Source organism: Peromyscus eremicus, chromosome 15, assembly GCF_949786415.1.
Source record: "Peromyscus eremicus chromosome 15, PerEre_H2_v1, whole genome shotgun sequence".
In the NCBI taxonomy this organism is placed as follows: Eukaryota; Metazoa; Chordata; class Mammalia; order Rodentia; family Cricetidae; genus Peromyscus; species Peromyscus eremicus.
In genome coordinates this window covers 62,012,323-62,025,709 of record NC_081431.1, presented here as the reverse complement: position 1 = coordinate 62,025,709, position 13,387 = coordinate 62,012,323, and the positions used below count along the sequence as shown (strand labels likewise).

Genomic DNA, 13,387 nt, shown 5'->3' with positions numbered 1-13,387 from the left:
TAATATTGCCTACACTTGGTTGATTGCTTTAATTCTTTTTATGAACCAAGGCTAGTTCCAACTTAACATTAGAACGTTTATCACTATTGAAAAGATCCACAAGTTAATTGTTTTAGAGTGTCTAGGCCATATAGCACTTTTGTACAAAATTAGAAAGGGACATTTTATTACCTGTCTTTCAAAAATCATTTTGCTAGCCAATTATCTATTAACTGCCAAAAATTAATGATATAAGTCTGTAGTGGTATTTGCTCCACCCATGACCTTGCGCTATATGGCCCAAAGGGGGCCTGATGTAACCAGACACTAGGTGGCCTGGGAATTCAACCCAGGTCCTCTGTAACATTAGTTAGTGCTCTTAACCACTGAGCCACCTCTCTCCTCACTCCAAGAGAATATTGGGCTTCTATGATACTCCGTTTGGAAGTTTGTTTTCTTCTTGGCACAAAATGGCCTGCTGGGCAAAGAACTGCCCTTGCCTTGACTACTGACAGTATGAATGCTGTCCTTTCCAGATGAATAGAACACAAGGAAAAGCAACTACTGAACCTTGCCAATACAGGGTAAGACGGTCTTTCAAAATTCCTGCTTCTGACATTGGTCTGTCACATTTTCTAGGCCTGTGGCCAAAAATGAATGCCCCAACAGTGATTGTTTAGGCTGTCAGCTGTCTCTGTCAATTCTTGCAGTTTTCAGAAGTTGCTCACTTGCACTTTCTGTTTACTCAGGTAATATTATAGCCTTCTCAGGTCTTTGATGGGGTTGAAGACTAGATAATTACAGTTATAATCCTCTCATATCTTAGCTAAGAACATTTTAGATACTGAAGTTAGAATCTTCAGGATAGGACAGCTATTGGAGTAATCTCAGTAATTTGCCATTTACCTATGATCTGAACTTTTCTGACTTTTACATGTGTTTCTTATTTGATGTTGTTCTTGTTAGTTGTAGTTCCATTTTTGTTTATGTTATTACCCTTTGTTTTTCCGGGACAATACTTGATAATCATTCTTATTGTATATAGTTTGCATTAGGTTTAGAACCTTCTTATTTAGATGGAAAAGGGGAAAATTTTTAAGAGGTCACATACAACGGCAAGAAGCACCACCTCCTTTGGACTGTATAGCTCAAGGTCATGGGTGGAGCAAATACCACTACATAAGTATACTAATCTTCTATGTCTACAACATCAATGCTTCTCCTTAGGACCGGAGTGTGAATAACCATGTATGATAGATGACCTTGCAAGGAGTACTAAAGTCACCCTTCTTTCCAACAAGAAAACAAGGTAACTATTACTAAACCAAATTTACATTTTTGTGATTCAGACATGATTCTAGACATGAATGTATGTCCACACATTCTTTAGGTTTCAGACAGTGAAAGTCTTTCATAGTCCATACTTACTGAGCTCACAGATGGGGGGAGGACTCCAGTTTCCATCAGCTCCACAATGAATGAAACTGCTGCCTCTGAGGATGAACCCTTTCACGCAGGTAATTCTAACAGAGTCTTTGTGTTTATAGGTAGTTCTAAATCCAGAAATAATTGTTCCATGTGAAATATTTGGTGGAGAACAGGTGATTCCTAAAGAATTATGAGAAAAGACAAGCAGATTTTAAAAGTTAAAGGGTATTGGGGCAATGGCTCAGTGGGTAAAGTGTACACAAAGACCTAAGTTCTAATCCCCAGAACCCATATAAAAATCCAGCATGGTAGCATACATCTGTAGGCTCAGTGATCCTATAATAAGAGAGGAGACTTCCCTAATGCTGGAAGGACAGTTATCTTGGTGTATGCCGCTTTGAAGCAAAGCCAGACATGGTAGTGTGCATCTTTAATCCCAGTCCCTGGGAGGCATACATAGTGAGACCCTGTCTCAGGGTGGAAGAGGGGCTGCCTCAAGGTCGAAGGTCACCACTAACCTCCAAGGTTGTCCTCTGACCTCCACATGCGTACTATGACACTCATGCACCTGTGCACGTACATGCATGTACACACACACGCACACACACACACACACACACACACACACACACACACACACCACAGATAATTTGAGATCTAGGGATATAGCTTAGTGGAAGGGCACCTGCCACGCATATATGAGGCCCTGGGTACCACAAAAAAAAATGTATCTTGGAAAATTAACATAAATAGTAGAAGGAACTTTATTGAAAAAGACAGGGGATGCCTCTGAAAAAGCCAGTGAAGAAGTCAGAATAAGAAAAAAAAATAGACTTTATTTAGAAATAAAGAGCTTTAGATATCCACAAAATAATTGAAAAGGATGCCAGAAAATAGAAGAGATGGAAAAAGATCCTTGACACAGAGACCCTTGCCTCAGCTACTCAGTTCTCTGTGGAGCAGGGGAGCAGAAGGCACCCAGAAGCTAAGCCAGACAGAAAATCAGCAAGTCTGACTCTCAAGACAAGCTGAAAACCCTCATAAGCCTCAAATCCAGCTGTAAGACAGGGATTCCTCTGGCAGATGGGGCCAGCCATGAAGAAAAGTCCCTTTTGTCACAGGACTATATGACTTTGGAGGCAGCAGCAGAGCAGATACAATCTTGAAGGAAAATTGTTCCTACAACTGAGCTACCCTATGGGCCTGAGGTAAATCAAACAAACAAAAACCAGCCCCAGGTTAAGAAGCCTTAGTCTGCTGCAGTCTCTAGAGAGGAGAAGCCCAGAGCAGCAATTGTGGATAAGAGAGGGATGAGCGAACAACTCTTCCACCCCAGTTAACACAATGAAGGGATTTCCTACAGGCATGCCTGCGAGGCTGTCTTCTAGGTGATTCTGCTTCTGTCCAGCTGATGGTTAACACTAATCATCCCAGATCAAGATGAAAAATCTCAGATTCCCCTGCATAGAAGAAAGAAGTAAAATAATACTAAAAGCAGACAGCATCTACTCAATGGAAGGATAGCAGAACATTTCCCAAATCTAGAGAAAAGATTTCAAATACAAGGGGCATTCAGAACCCAAAACAGACATGCCAAGAGAAGGACTCCCTCCAAAACATATCATAGTCAAGATGTTTAAAATGGCCAAAGGGTAAAGGTCAGGGGCTCAGTGGATTAAAAACACTTGCTGGCCAAGCCTTGACTACCTGAGTTCAATCCCAAAGACCCACATGGTGACTAATTTTCCTGATCAAAACAGACTTTAAAACCTCTCATTAAATTTTATAAGCCAAATCCAAAACCATATTAAAATGATCATATGCCACAACCAAGTTGGTATCATTCCAAAGATCCAATGTTGTTTCCACATAAGTAAATCAGTAAGGTAATATATTCAGCATGTAAATAGACAAGTACAGAAATCACATGATCATCTCAACTGATACAGATTACACCTTCAACAAAGTCCACCATCTCTGCATGATAAAATTCCCGAAGAAAGTAGGAATAGAAGGCCCACACCTCAACATTACAAAGGCTATAAACAACTAACCTATACGTGTGTGTGTGTGTGTGTGTGTGTGTGAAAGAGACACACACACACACACACACACACACACACGGCTGGGGGGGGATGGGAAGGGGGGGGATCTGCAAACACCACAGCCAGAAGAGTGTCAATCCACAGGGGGCAATCGGTTCAACAGGACTGAGTGTAAGTGTTACAGCTCTGATAGAAAGGTATCCTGGCAGCCAGAAGCCAAGGGATATCACAAAGTCACACCACACAACAAACCTCATACAAGAGATTTATTGGGAGGGGAAAAAAACCAGGATGGTGGCTGGGGCAAGAAACAGCAGCAAACAGAACAGGATACGGGGCTTATACAGGGTTTCTTGGGAAGGGGGTGGAACTTTCCAGGGTGGAGATTGGTGGATTTCAGGTCCAAAGATTGGGCTTTTACTCTGTAGTGTGGGGGTTGGATCCAGCAGTTAGGACAGTTACTGTGGGTGGAACCTGGCAGTTAGAGGTCCTCAGGGGAAGGGCCTGGCCACTTACATAGCTTGAGTGGCTTAACGCTCAGTAACTGCTGTTGACTCCAGGTAATTTATTTTAGGCATATTTAATCACAGAACAATTTGGGGAAAAGTTTCCTTGTGGCAAATAACTTAATCCCACATGTACAACAGAGACAAGGACATGACTGCCCTGAAACTCTTGTAAAGTACAAGTGCTTTCTTCCGTAAAGACAGGTTCTATGAATTAACAGAGCAAGTAGGCTCAAGGTAAACAATGCTCATGACAAAGATCTAGGGGGAAATAGTGCTATAGACTGGCTGAAATAAACAAGCTCAAGAGTCTTGGGGAATCGGTATGACCTGGCCATACAGATAGTGCAGAGGTCACCAGGCTATTCACTGCATCCATTCCCAGCCTTCTGGGTGGAAAACAGGTTATACATGTCTCCCTTTGAAGAGACGACCCTGCACATTTGATATTCCTGGTTTCCCTAGTGCTTATATGTGAATATAAGTATCTACATGCTTCCAATACTATAGCCAACATCATACTAAATAGGAAAAAATAGAGTATTTCCTCTAAAATCTGTAATGAGACTCAGGTGCCTACTCTTGCTACTCTTACTCAATTGCAGTGCTTGCAACCCTAGCTAGAGCAATAAGACAAGAATAAGAAATAAAGGAATACAAATAGTAAAGGAAAAAGTCCAAGTATTCCTGTTTGCAGATGGCATGCCCTGTAATTTTTTTTTTTTTAAAAAAAGACTTCATCAGAAAACTCTTAGATCTGATAAATACTCTAGTTCAAAAATAGGATATAAGAACACATACATATTACTAGTTCTGAATAAAAGGTGGTAATATAGTCACTCCCAGCCAAAGGATAGAATTTATTTTTCTTTCCTCTACTAAAGAAATTAGAAAAATACATTTCCAGATGGAAATGCCATGTGACCAAAGAACCTGGACTGCTGAGCTCTATTCTAAGTTGTTGGCATGTCTAGGATGCTCTCCAGGGAAGATTGTCTGAGTGTAGCCAACACCTTTGAACAGACTGTAGATGAATGAGAAATTCTTACTTTACCAAATCACTGTGATATGGTGTTATTTGCCACTCTAATGCATTGAATATCTCTTAGCCAAATAATAGATGAACACACACACACACACACCCATTCATTTATCTTGAAATTGTTCTACTTCCCACAATAAATTCCCCTTTCTTTTTTCTTCTAAGCAAAACATGTGAACAATTGAAAGCAGAATTAGCTCTGGGACTTACTTTCACAAGTAGGGGGGCTTGAGCTCCAAACACCTACTGTTTTGTTCACTACAGTGCAGGTAATGGAGGCATTGCCACGGAGCTTGAAGCGGGGATCGCACCTATAGGTGATGGAGGAGCCATATGTGTAGAAGTCATCACCACCACTGTGCCTCCCATTGCTGATGTCTGGAGGGGACCCACACTTGACAACTGAGAAATCAGTAGAAGAGAAAGAAATGTTCAGGGATGGGCGTGATAACAATTCTTGTAAATGTATGTGGAGGGTACAAGTGTCAGGAAGGACACACAGAATCATTCCCTAACATAGTTCTGCTTATAGCCAAGTCAAAAAGATTCTTTACTTACTTACACATTGTGGGAGAGGATCGCTCCAGGCAACTCCTTTACTTTGAATCTCACAATAACTAGTGGATGAGCCAACTAAGACATATCTAGATAAGAGAAGGTCAAAGATTTTAATGGAATTCCCACTTTAAATAAAGTTGTGTAAAGGTGATCAAACAGATAATAAAATGAAGAAACAATGTTTTCTCAGCTAAGGAGTCATCGTGGAGGGTTTTGGGAAGAGAGGGACAAAGTATAATACCATATGTTTGAGGATGCCTGATGAACCCATTTCTTGTGTGTTAAAGATTAAAAGTCAAAAAGCGTAGTGACACATGTACAAAAATGTCATAATGGAACTCATCACTCTGTATGCTAACTTTAAAACTTAATTCGATGAGCAGTGGTGGTGTGCGCCTTTAATCCCAGCACTCGGGAGGCAGAGGCAGGCAGATCTCTGTGAGTTTGAGGCCAGCCTGGTCTACAGAGTGAGTTCTAGGAAAAGCGCAAAGCTACACAGAGAAACCCTGTCTCGAAAAAAATAAATAAAACTTAATTCAATTTTTAAAAAATCATCACACATTGTAGGAGAAAATACTTCAAAATGCATTTCAAGTGACAGTTACAAATGATCTACATATTTAAATTAATGTGCACATTAAGATTGTACATTACATAGCAGTGAAAAATTGAACCATATAAAACAAGCATAAAAAGTCCTATAAAAACAAGTAAGAGGGCTGAAAGATGGCTCAGCGATTACGAACCCTTTCAAAAGACTAGAGTATGTCCCCTAACACCTACCTAAATTCACAGAAATCCACCTGTGTCTGCCTCCTAAGTATAGGATTAAAGGTTTGCATCATTAAACCCAGCAGGATTCAGGGGTTTTTTTTACATTGCTTTTTCTTGAGAATTTCACACACACATTGTATACAATGAAATCTAGTCTTATACATTGCTGTTTCCTCTTCCACCTTCCCTATGTAAAAAGCTTAAACACGAACTAAATTTGTTATCAGAAAAGGGAAATATAAGAACATGTGCTAGTATCTTGGCTTGTATTTGGATGAGGAAACACTACAAAGATACAAAAGAAATTGATAAAAGTGAATTCTTTTGTTTAAATATAGGAAAGAATAGGGTACACGGAGAATGGGTAGAAGTGAGAATTGTTAATACATACTCTTAATAAAACTTTAAATTTTGAATGTAGCTATTTTTTAAAGTTAACTTGTAATTATTTCTAAATTACCTTACACTCACCCTTCTGAGCAGCTGAATTCTACCTGTGATCCAAAGGAGAAATCTGTCTTGACTTCCACTTGTCCATTCCGTAAGTCTCCCGGATTCCTGCATGATTTTTCTAGAGGAAAATTAAAATGATGGTTAAGTGGTCCCACCATTCACAGATGCAACCATTGAAAACTTAACAGACCTAAGTCTACCTCCACATTCAGAAAGACCTACTTGTCTAGAGTCACATTTATCTCTGAATCTGACACACTGAATTTTTGTTCTGGAGAGAAGATTCACACAAATTTTGATCTCTTTTAATCACCCTGGTGTATTTTAGCAAGAATCATTTTCTTGATTATAAAAGGGAACAAAAAAGAGAAAGCAGACATTGTATGTCATTATTCTTGGGGACTGTGCAGAATGTATGCCCTGCTCACAGTGAATTAGCTCCTCTTCCAAGTCCACAAAATACTTTATTTTATGCATGATTTTACGTAATTTTTAAATTAGTATACAAAATAGTGGGTTTCATTATGACACTTTCACGTAGGGATAGCATTTTATTTTAATCATATTCACCAGCCATTGTGGTCACCTTCCTTCCCCTAATATATGTATGTATTTATATATTGTATGTGTGTGTGTGTGTATGTATGTATGTATGTATGTATGTATGTATGTATATGCATGTATTTTTTTAATTCCAGATTCTGTGTATAAGAGCAATGCTCACTATGTGTTTGAGGTAAGATTGCTACTTTCTGGCCATTTAACCCCAGAATATTTTATCATTATTATTATCATTACTATTTTTATTGTTGTTGTTGTTATTGCCGTTTGGGGGTTGGCTACAGCCTGCATGTGGAGCTCAGAGGACAATTCTGGAGGGTCAGTTCTCTCCTTCCACCTTTACACAAGTTCCAGGGATGAACCTCAGGTCACCTTCACCTGCTAACCCATCCTACTCGCCCCAACATTTTTCTTTCTTTTCTTTTTTTTTTGTTTTTGAGACATGGTCTGTCACTAGGTAGCCCTGGTGGGACTGAAAATGGCTGTGTAGACCAGGCTGGCCTCCAGCTCAGAGAGGTCCTTGCTTGCCTCTGCTTCCCAAGTGCTGGGATTAAAGGTGTTCACTATCTCACACCAGGCCTTAGTCCCAATATTTATTTAAAGAAGTACCTGGTGAGTTACTGAAAACTTAGTTAGGGTTACTATTGCTGTGATGAAACACCATGACCAAAGCAACTTGAGGAGGAAAGAATTTATTTAGCTTATGCTTTCACATCACAGTCCATCATTGAAGGAAGTCAGAACAGGAACTCAAGCAGGGCCAAGACCTGGAGGCAGGAGCTGAAGCAGAGGCCGTGGAAGAGTGCTGCTTACTGGCCTGCTCCTCATGGCTTAGTAAGTCTGCTTTGTTATAGAACCCAGGACCACCAACCCAGGGATGGAACAACCCACAGTGGACTGGGCCCTCCCCCATCAATCACCAATTAATAAAATGCCCTTCAGGCTTGTCTACAGTCTGATCTTATGGAGACGTTTTCTCATCTGAGGCTTCCTCTTCTCTGATGACTCTAGCTTGTGTCAAGTTGACATAAAACTAACCAGCATAGTATAGTGATCTTCATTGCAATTAGCTTATTTCTTATTTTTGTTTTGTTTTATTCTGCTTTTCAGAAGATTCATACATATGTACATTCAAATTGCTAGTTGATGAATTCACTAGTTCCTTAGTGACTTAAGATTCAGTAATTATATAACCCGAGACACTGTTCTGACACTGATAAATGTGCAGGTGAGAAAAATGAATGTTGACACTTACTGACACAGGCGATATCAATCTGCCATTTCCCATCAGGTTTACAGTAAATATTCTGGTTTGAAGACGCTCTACTGTAGCCAGGACGGCAACTATATTTCAGGGAAGTTGAGCTTTCGAAGTCTGTCTGGTTCATCTCACTTACTGGCATGGCATCAGGTAAATCAGGAGGTGGACCACATTTACCTAGACACCAAGAGGACAGCAACACTAAATGTCATACCTAAGACACAGCATGTTAGTGTTTCAGTGCTATAATTGTAGAGGGAAAACAGTTCTTTCCTCCTCTAATGAAAAAAAGTCATAAATGTACTATTCTCCTATGTCATGAGTTCATGAGAGATGTACACATATGCTGTTGATAAATGATAATAACAATGATGATAAAAGGAATACATTTTATCTCTTCTCCACTATATAAAATAATTTTTCTAAAAAGGAGACAGTCATAAATTTCATCAGCCTATATTACCCATCTCTGCTCAGAAAGCATCTATGAAAAGCCAAAAATTTCTATAAATTTGCCTTAAGAGAAACATACTGTTTCATTTGAACTGACATGATAAGCCAGACATGGTGATGTGTAAGAAAGATTATGAATTCAAGTCTAGCCTGGGTGATATAGAAGAGAAAGCATAGAATTCTTGAGACATAAAAATCTTTTTTTTTTTTTTAAAGATTTATTTATTTATTATGTATACAGTGTTCTGCCTGCACATATCCCTGCAGGCCAGAAGAGGGCACCAGATCTCATTATAGATGGCTGTGAGCCACCATGTGGTTGCTGGGAATTGAACTCAGGACCTTTGGAAGAACAAGCAGTGCTCTTAACCTCTGAGCCATCTCTCCAGCGAGACATAAAAATCTTAATCCTACTTTCCCTATTAAAAATGAATAGTGTATAGTATATAGCATATTGATACAAATTTAAAGTTATTTTTACAATGTATATATATATGTCTACTCTTATTTAAGGTATTGTACCTACGCAGTTCATTTAAAAATGTAAGGTAAAGTTCTAGTTTTTGAAAGCTATTATTATGAACTATTTACAACAATCAAGAAACAGGTCAGTAGTTAGTCATCTATAACAATCAAATCTGTAGATGTGTTAGGTGTGTTTTTAAGATCATATAGAGATATATTTTAGATAGATGAGTGGTTTTCAAACACTTCAAAGGCCTATGGAATATGGCATTTAAAATGTTTTGTTAATCTAAGGTTTTTCATGACAATGAGAAACATCTGCTCCTGGCAGCACCAATTTATTTCAGAGATGATGGGCATTGAAGAAACTCCATATGGAGTTTGCTTTTATTGTGGCAATGTTAGCCCCTGGGCAAAGAAACTGTTCTTGCCTTTGACTGCTGGCAATGTGCTATGCATACTGAACGTGAAGGACACACAGGAAAACGACTGTTGAACTTTGCCCAAACAAGGCAGGACAGTCCTTCAAAATTCCTGCTTCACAGAAGAGTCTGCCAGATATTCTGCAGGACACAGAGGAAAGCAACTGACAAACTTTGTCAGTACAAGGCAGAACTGTCCTTCAAATTTCCTGCTTCACTGAAAAGTTTGCCAGATATTCTGGGCCTGTAGGCTGAAGATGGATGCCCCAACATTGCAGAGGAACACTGGGTGACTGTCCAGGCAGCCAAATGTCTCTGTTGTTAGATAATATTACATCTTTCTGGGTCTTGGATGGAGTTGAAGACTAGATAGTTATAGTTGCGGTTTTTCTTAGTTATGATAGAAAGTAAGTTAGGTGTAAAACTTTGGATTCACTAAGATAGGATAGATAATGCATTATTTTCTCTGAATATGGACAGAATATTGTAAATGTAATTCTTACTTGATAACTGTTTTTGTTGTGTATAGTTTTACCATGTTAAAGTTAAAACCTTTCTTTTTGTTTAGACAAAAGGGGGAAATGTTGTAGAATATTATTTTAAGGTGTGTTACTTTTGTTTATGTTGCATTTGTTTAACTCTGTGAAATCTGTGTTACTTTGCCTCTCTAAAACACCTGATGGTCTAATAAAGAGCTGAATGGCCAATAACAAAGCAGGAAAAAGGGTAGGCAAGGCTGGTAGGCAAACAGAATATATAAAAGAAGAAGTCTGGGAGGAAAATAAGAAGTATCCAGAGAAGGAGGAAGACTCCAGGAGCCAGCCACCCAGCCATACAACAGTCGTGGAGTAAGAGTAAGATGTGCCAGGCAGTGGTGGCACACGCCTTTAATCCCAGCACTCGGGAGGCAGAGGCAGGTGGATCTCTGTGAGTTTGAGGCCAGCCTGGTCTCCAAAGCGAGTTCCAGGAAAGGTGCAAAGCTACACAGAGAAACCCTGTCTCGAAAAACCAAAAAAAAAAAAAAGATTTACAGATGTAAGAAGCCCAGAGGCAAAACATAGATGGAATAATTTAAGTTAAGGAAAGTTGGAAAGAAACAAACCAAGCTAAGGCCGGGCAATTATGAGTAAGAATAAGCCTCCATGTGTGATTTATTTGGTAGCTGGGTGGCGCCCCCCCCACCCCCCAAAAAATGGTTTTCTCCTCATTTCTCCATTCCAGACCAATCCCAAGCCATGAAATGCGTTTAATCACTGTTAGACAATATAGGTTTATTTCAAAACCTAGAAACACCTAGCTCCAGATGGCAAAATAAATCCTTTGTTGCTGAAACTGGATCTCCACTAGCTTAACTATCTCATCCAAAGTCTTGTAAGTAACTCTTGGTTGTCCATCTGGACTTTTTGCCTACTACTCACCAAAAACAGCAACCCAGAGAGCAGCAATGACGGTCATTTGGAACAAAGTTGGGTCAGAGACTCTCCAGAGCCTAGAGAAGGGCCAGGCCACAGCATGTCTGTTTCTATGAAGCCTCCCATGTGGAGCTCTTGTGGGGCGCATAGCCTGCGGATGCTTTGCCCACAGTGGTTCTGCCAGAAAACCTGAATTTAATAAGCAACCGTTTAATCTACTTGTCGTAAAGTGTTGGGATAAATGCTACAATATCCACCTCTTCAAGGAAGTGACAGCCTAGATGGGAAGAAGAGAAGCGAGTAAGGATGTTACCATGAGAAACAAGGACTTGCCTCTGCAAAGACCACTGTGGGAAGAGAAATTCATTCCAAGTGGGGAGAGGAAGTGAATTTGCAAAGGAGGATATATCTGAGCAGTGTTTTGTGAAGCCAGAGAATAAATTCAGGTCAGCTGGGAGCAGAAGACAGTGTTTCAACTTTGCAAATCAAGAGACCCCCCTCCTCTCTCCTAGTCCCTTACTAGACACCTAACCCTGTTGGTTATTCAGAATGTACACACATATTAAAGACTGAAGAGCTAGTATGCACATATAAGAGAAAACACACAATATTTGTCTTTTGGGGTCTAGGTTACTTAGTTCAGGATGATTCCTTTTTCTAGCTTCATCTATTTACCTGTGAATTTCATAATGTTATCTTCCTTAACAGCTGAGTAATATTGCATTGTGTAAATGATTCACATTTTCACTATTAATTCATCAGTTGATGGACATCTAAGCTATCTCCAATTTCTGGCTATTATCAATAGAGCAGCAATGAACATAAATGAATAAGTATTTCTGCAGAAGGATGTCGAGTCCTTTGGGTGTATGCCCAAAAGTGGAGTAGCAGGATCTTGTGGTAGATGGGTTTTCAGTTTTTGAGGACCCTCCACACTGATTTCCACAACGGCTGTATCTGTGTGGACTCCCACCAGCAAGGAATAAGTTTTCCCCTTTCCTGGCATCCTCACCAGCATGAGCTGCCATTTGTTTATTGATCTTGGCCATTCTGATTGGAGTAAGACGAAACCTCAAAGTTGTTTCAATTTCCATTTCCTGATGGCTGCAGACGTTGAACATTTCTTCGTTTCTCAACTACTTGTGTTTGATCTTTTGGGAACTTTCTGCTTACTTTTTTGCTTAGTTCTGTACCCCATTTTTAATTGGATTATTTATTTTCTTGATGCTCAGGGCTTTTTAAAATTCTTCATGTAGTCTAGATACTCGCCTTCCAGCCGATGTATAACTGGTAAAGATTCCTGAAAGAGGGTGTTTTTCTTCTTCATTCTATAGGGGCTGCTTTGCCCAAACAATGGCACCCTTTGCTATATAGAAGCATTCTAGCATCATGAGGTCCTATTTATTAATTGTTGGTCTTAGTGCCTGTGCTATCAGCATCCTGTTCAGAAAGTCCAATATGTTCAAACCTATACAACATAGTCCTAAGGATAGACAAAAGGAAAACTAGAATAGGAGGACTAAATGGAGAGGGGAACGGGAAAGCAGGGTACAGGGGGGAATATGGGGAGTGACAACCAATGTTAAGGACCATTTGAAAAATTCTATGGAAACATGCTACTGTAGAAGCTTCCTAAAAATATTTACATTTATGAAAGGAATTTAAGTAGAGTCACCATATAATGGGGGAGACAATGCCCCAAGTAGACATCTTATGCCACCAAATATCACTTATGTCATCAAACATAGAAAAATGAGCTCATGCCTAACTAGAAGCTTCACCCTTGCTAACTAGCATTCGTGGTACTAGAAGGTATTCTGCACACTAGTGGAGGAGAAAAGTGATCAGCAATACCACCCAGATACAAACTCCGAGACCTACAACAGAGAACTGCCTGCAGGATACACTGGTACACAGTGACATGAATGTCACCGGAGTAAACAACCACTCTTGTTAAATCAGATTTAAGGCCCACTCCATGAGGTGGACCCCAGACATGGCACTGCTACTTTGGCCAAGAACTCGAGA

General features: G+C 39.8%; 1 protein-coding gene and 1 long non-coding RNA gene across 2 annotated transcripts in view; one reads left to right on the top strand and one right to left on the bottom strand.

The window, feature by feature from the left end:
* Positions 1-11,525, bottom strand: part of LOC131924895 (C4b-binding protein alpha chain-like) — a 44,327-nt gene extending 32,802 nt beyond the window's left edge. Inside the window, exons 1-6 of the mRNA XM_059280140.1 lie at positions 11,366-11,525; positions 8,602-8,784; positions 6,804-6,903; positions 5,559-5,644; positions 5,211-5,402; positions 1,408-1,587 (exon numbers count right to left, since the gene is read on the bottom strand). Coding sequence (XP_059136123.1) covers positions 1,408-1,587; positions 5,211-5,402; positions 5,559-5,644; positions 6,804-6,903; positions 8,602-8,784; positions 11,366-11,507 — 883 coding nt within the window. The 5' untranslated portion in view covers positions 11,508-11,525. The remainder of the gene's footprint in view (positions 1-1,407; positions 1,588-5,210; positions 5,403-5,558; positions 5,645-6,803; positions 6,904-8,601; positions 8,785-11,365) is intronic.
* On the top strand, positions 3,840-10,447 carry LOC131924896 (uncharacterized). The gene is made up of 3 exons (XR_009383111.1): positions 3,840-4,012; positions 8,638-8,757; positions 9,820-10,447. It is a non-coding gene; the product is annotated as an uncharacterized LOC131924896 (long non-coding RNA).
* Positions 11,526-13,387: the final 1,862 nt, after the last annotated feature.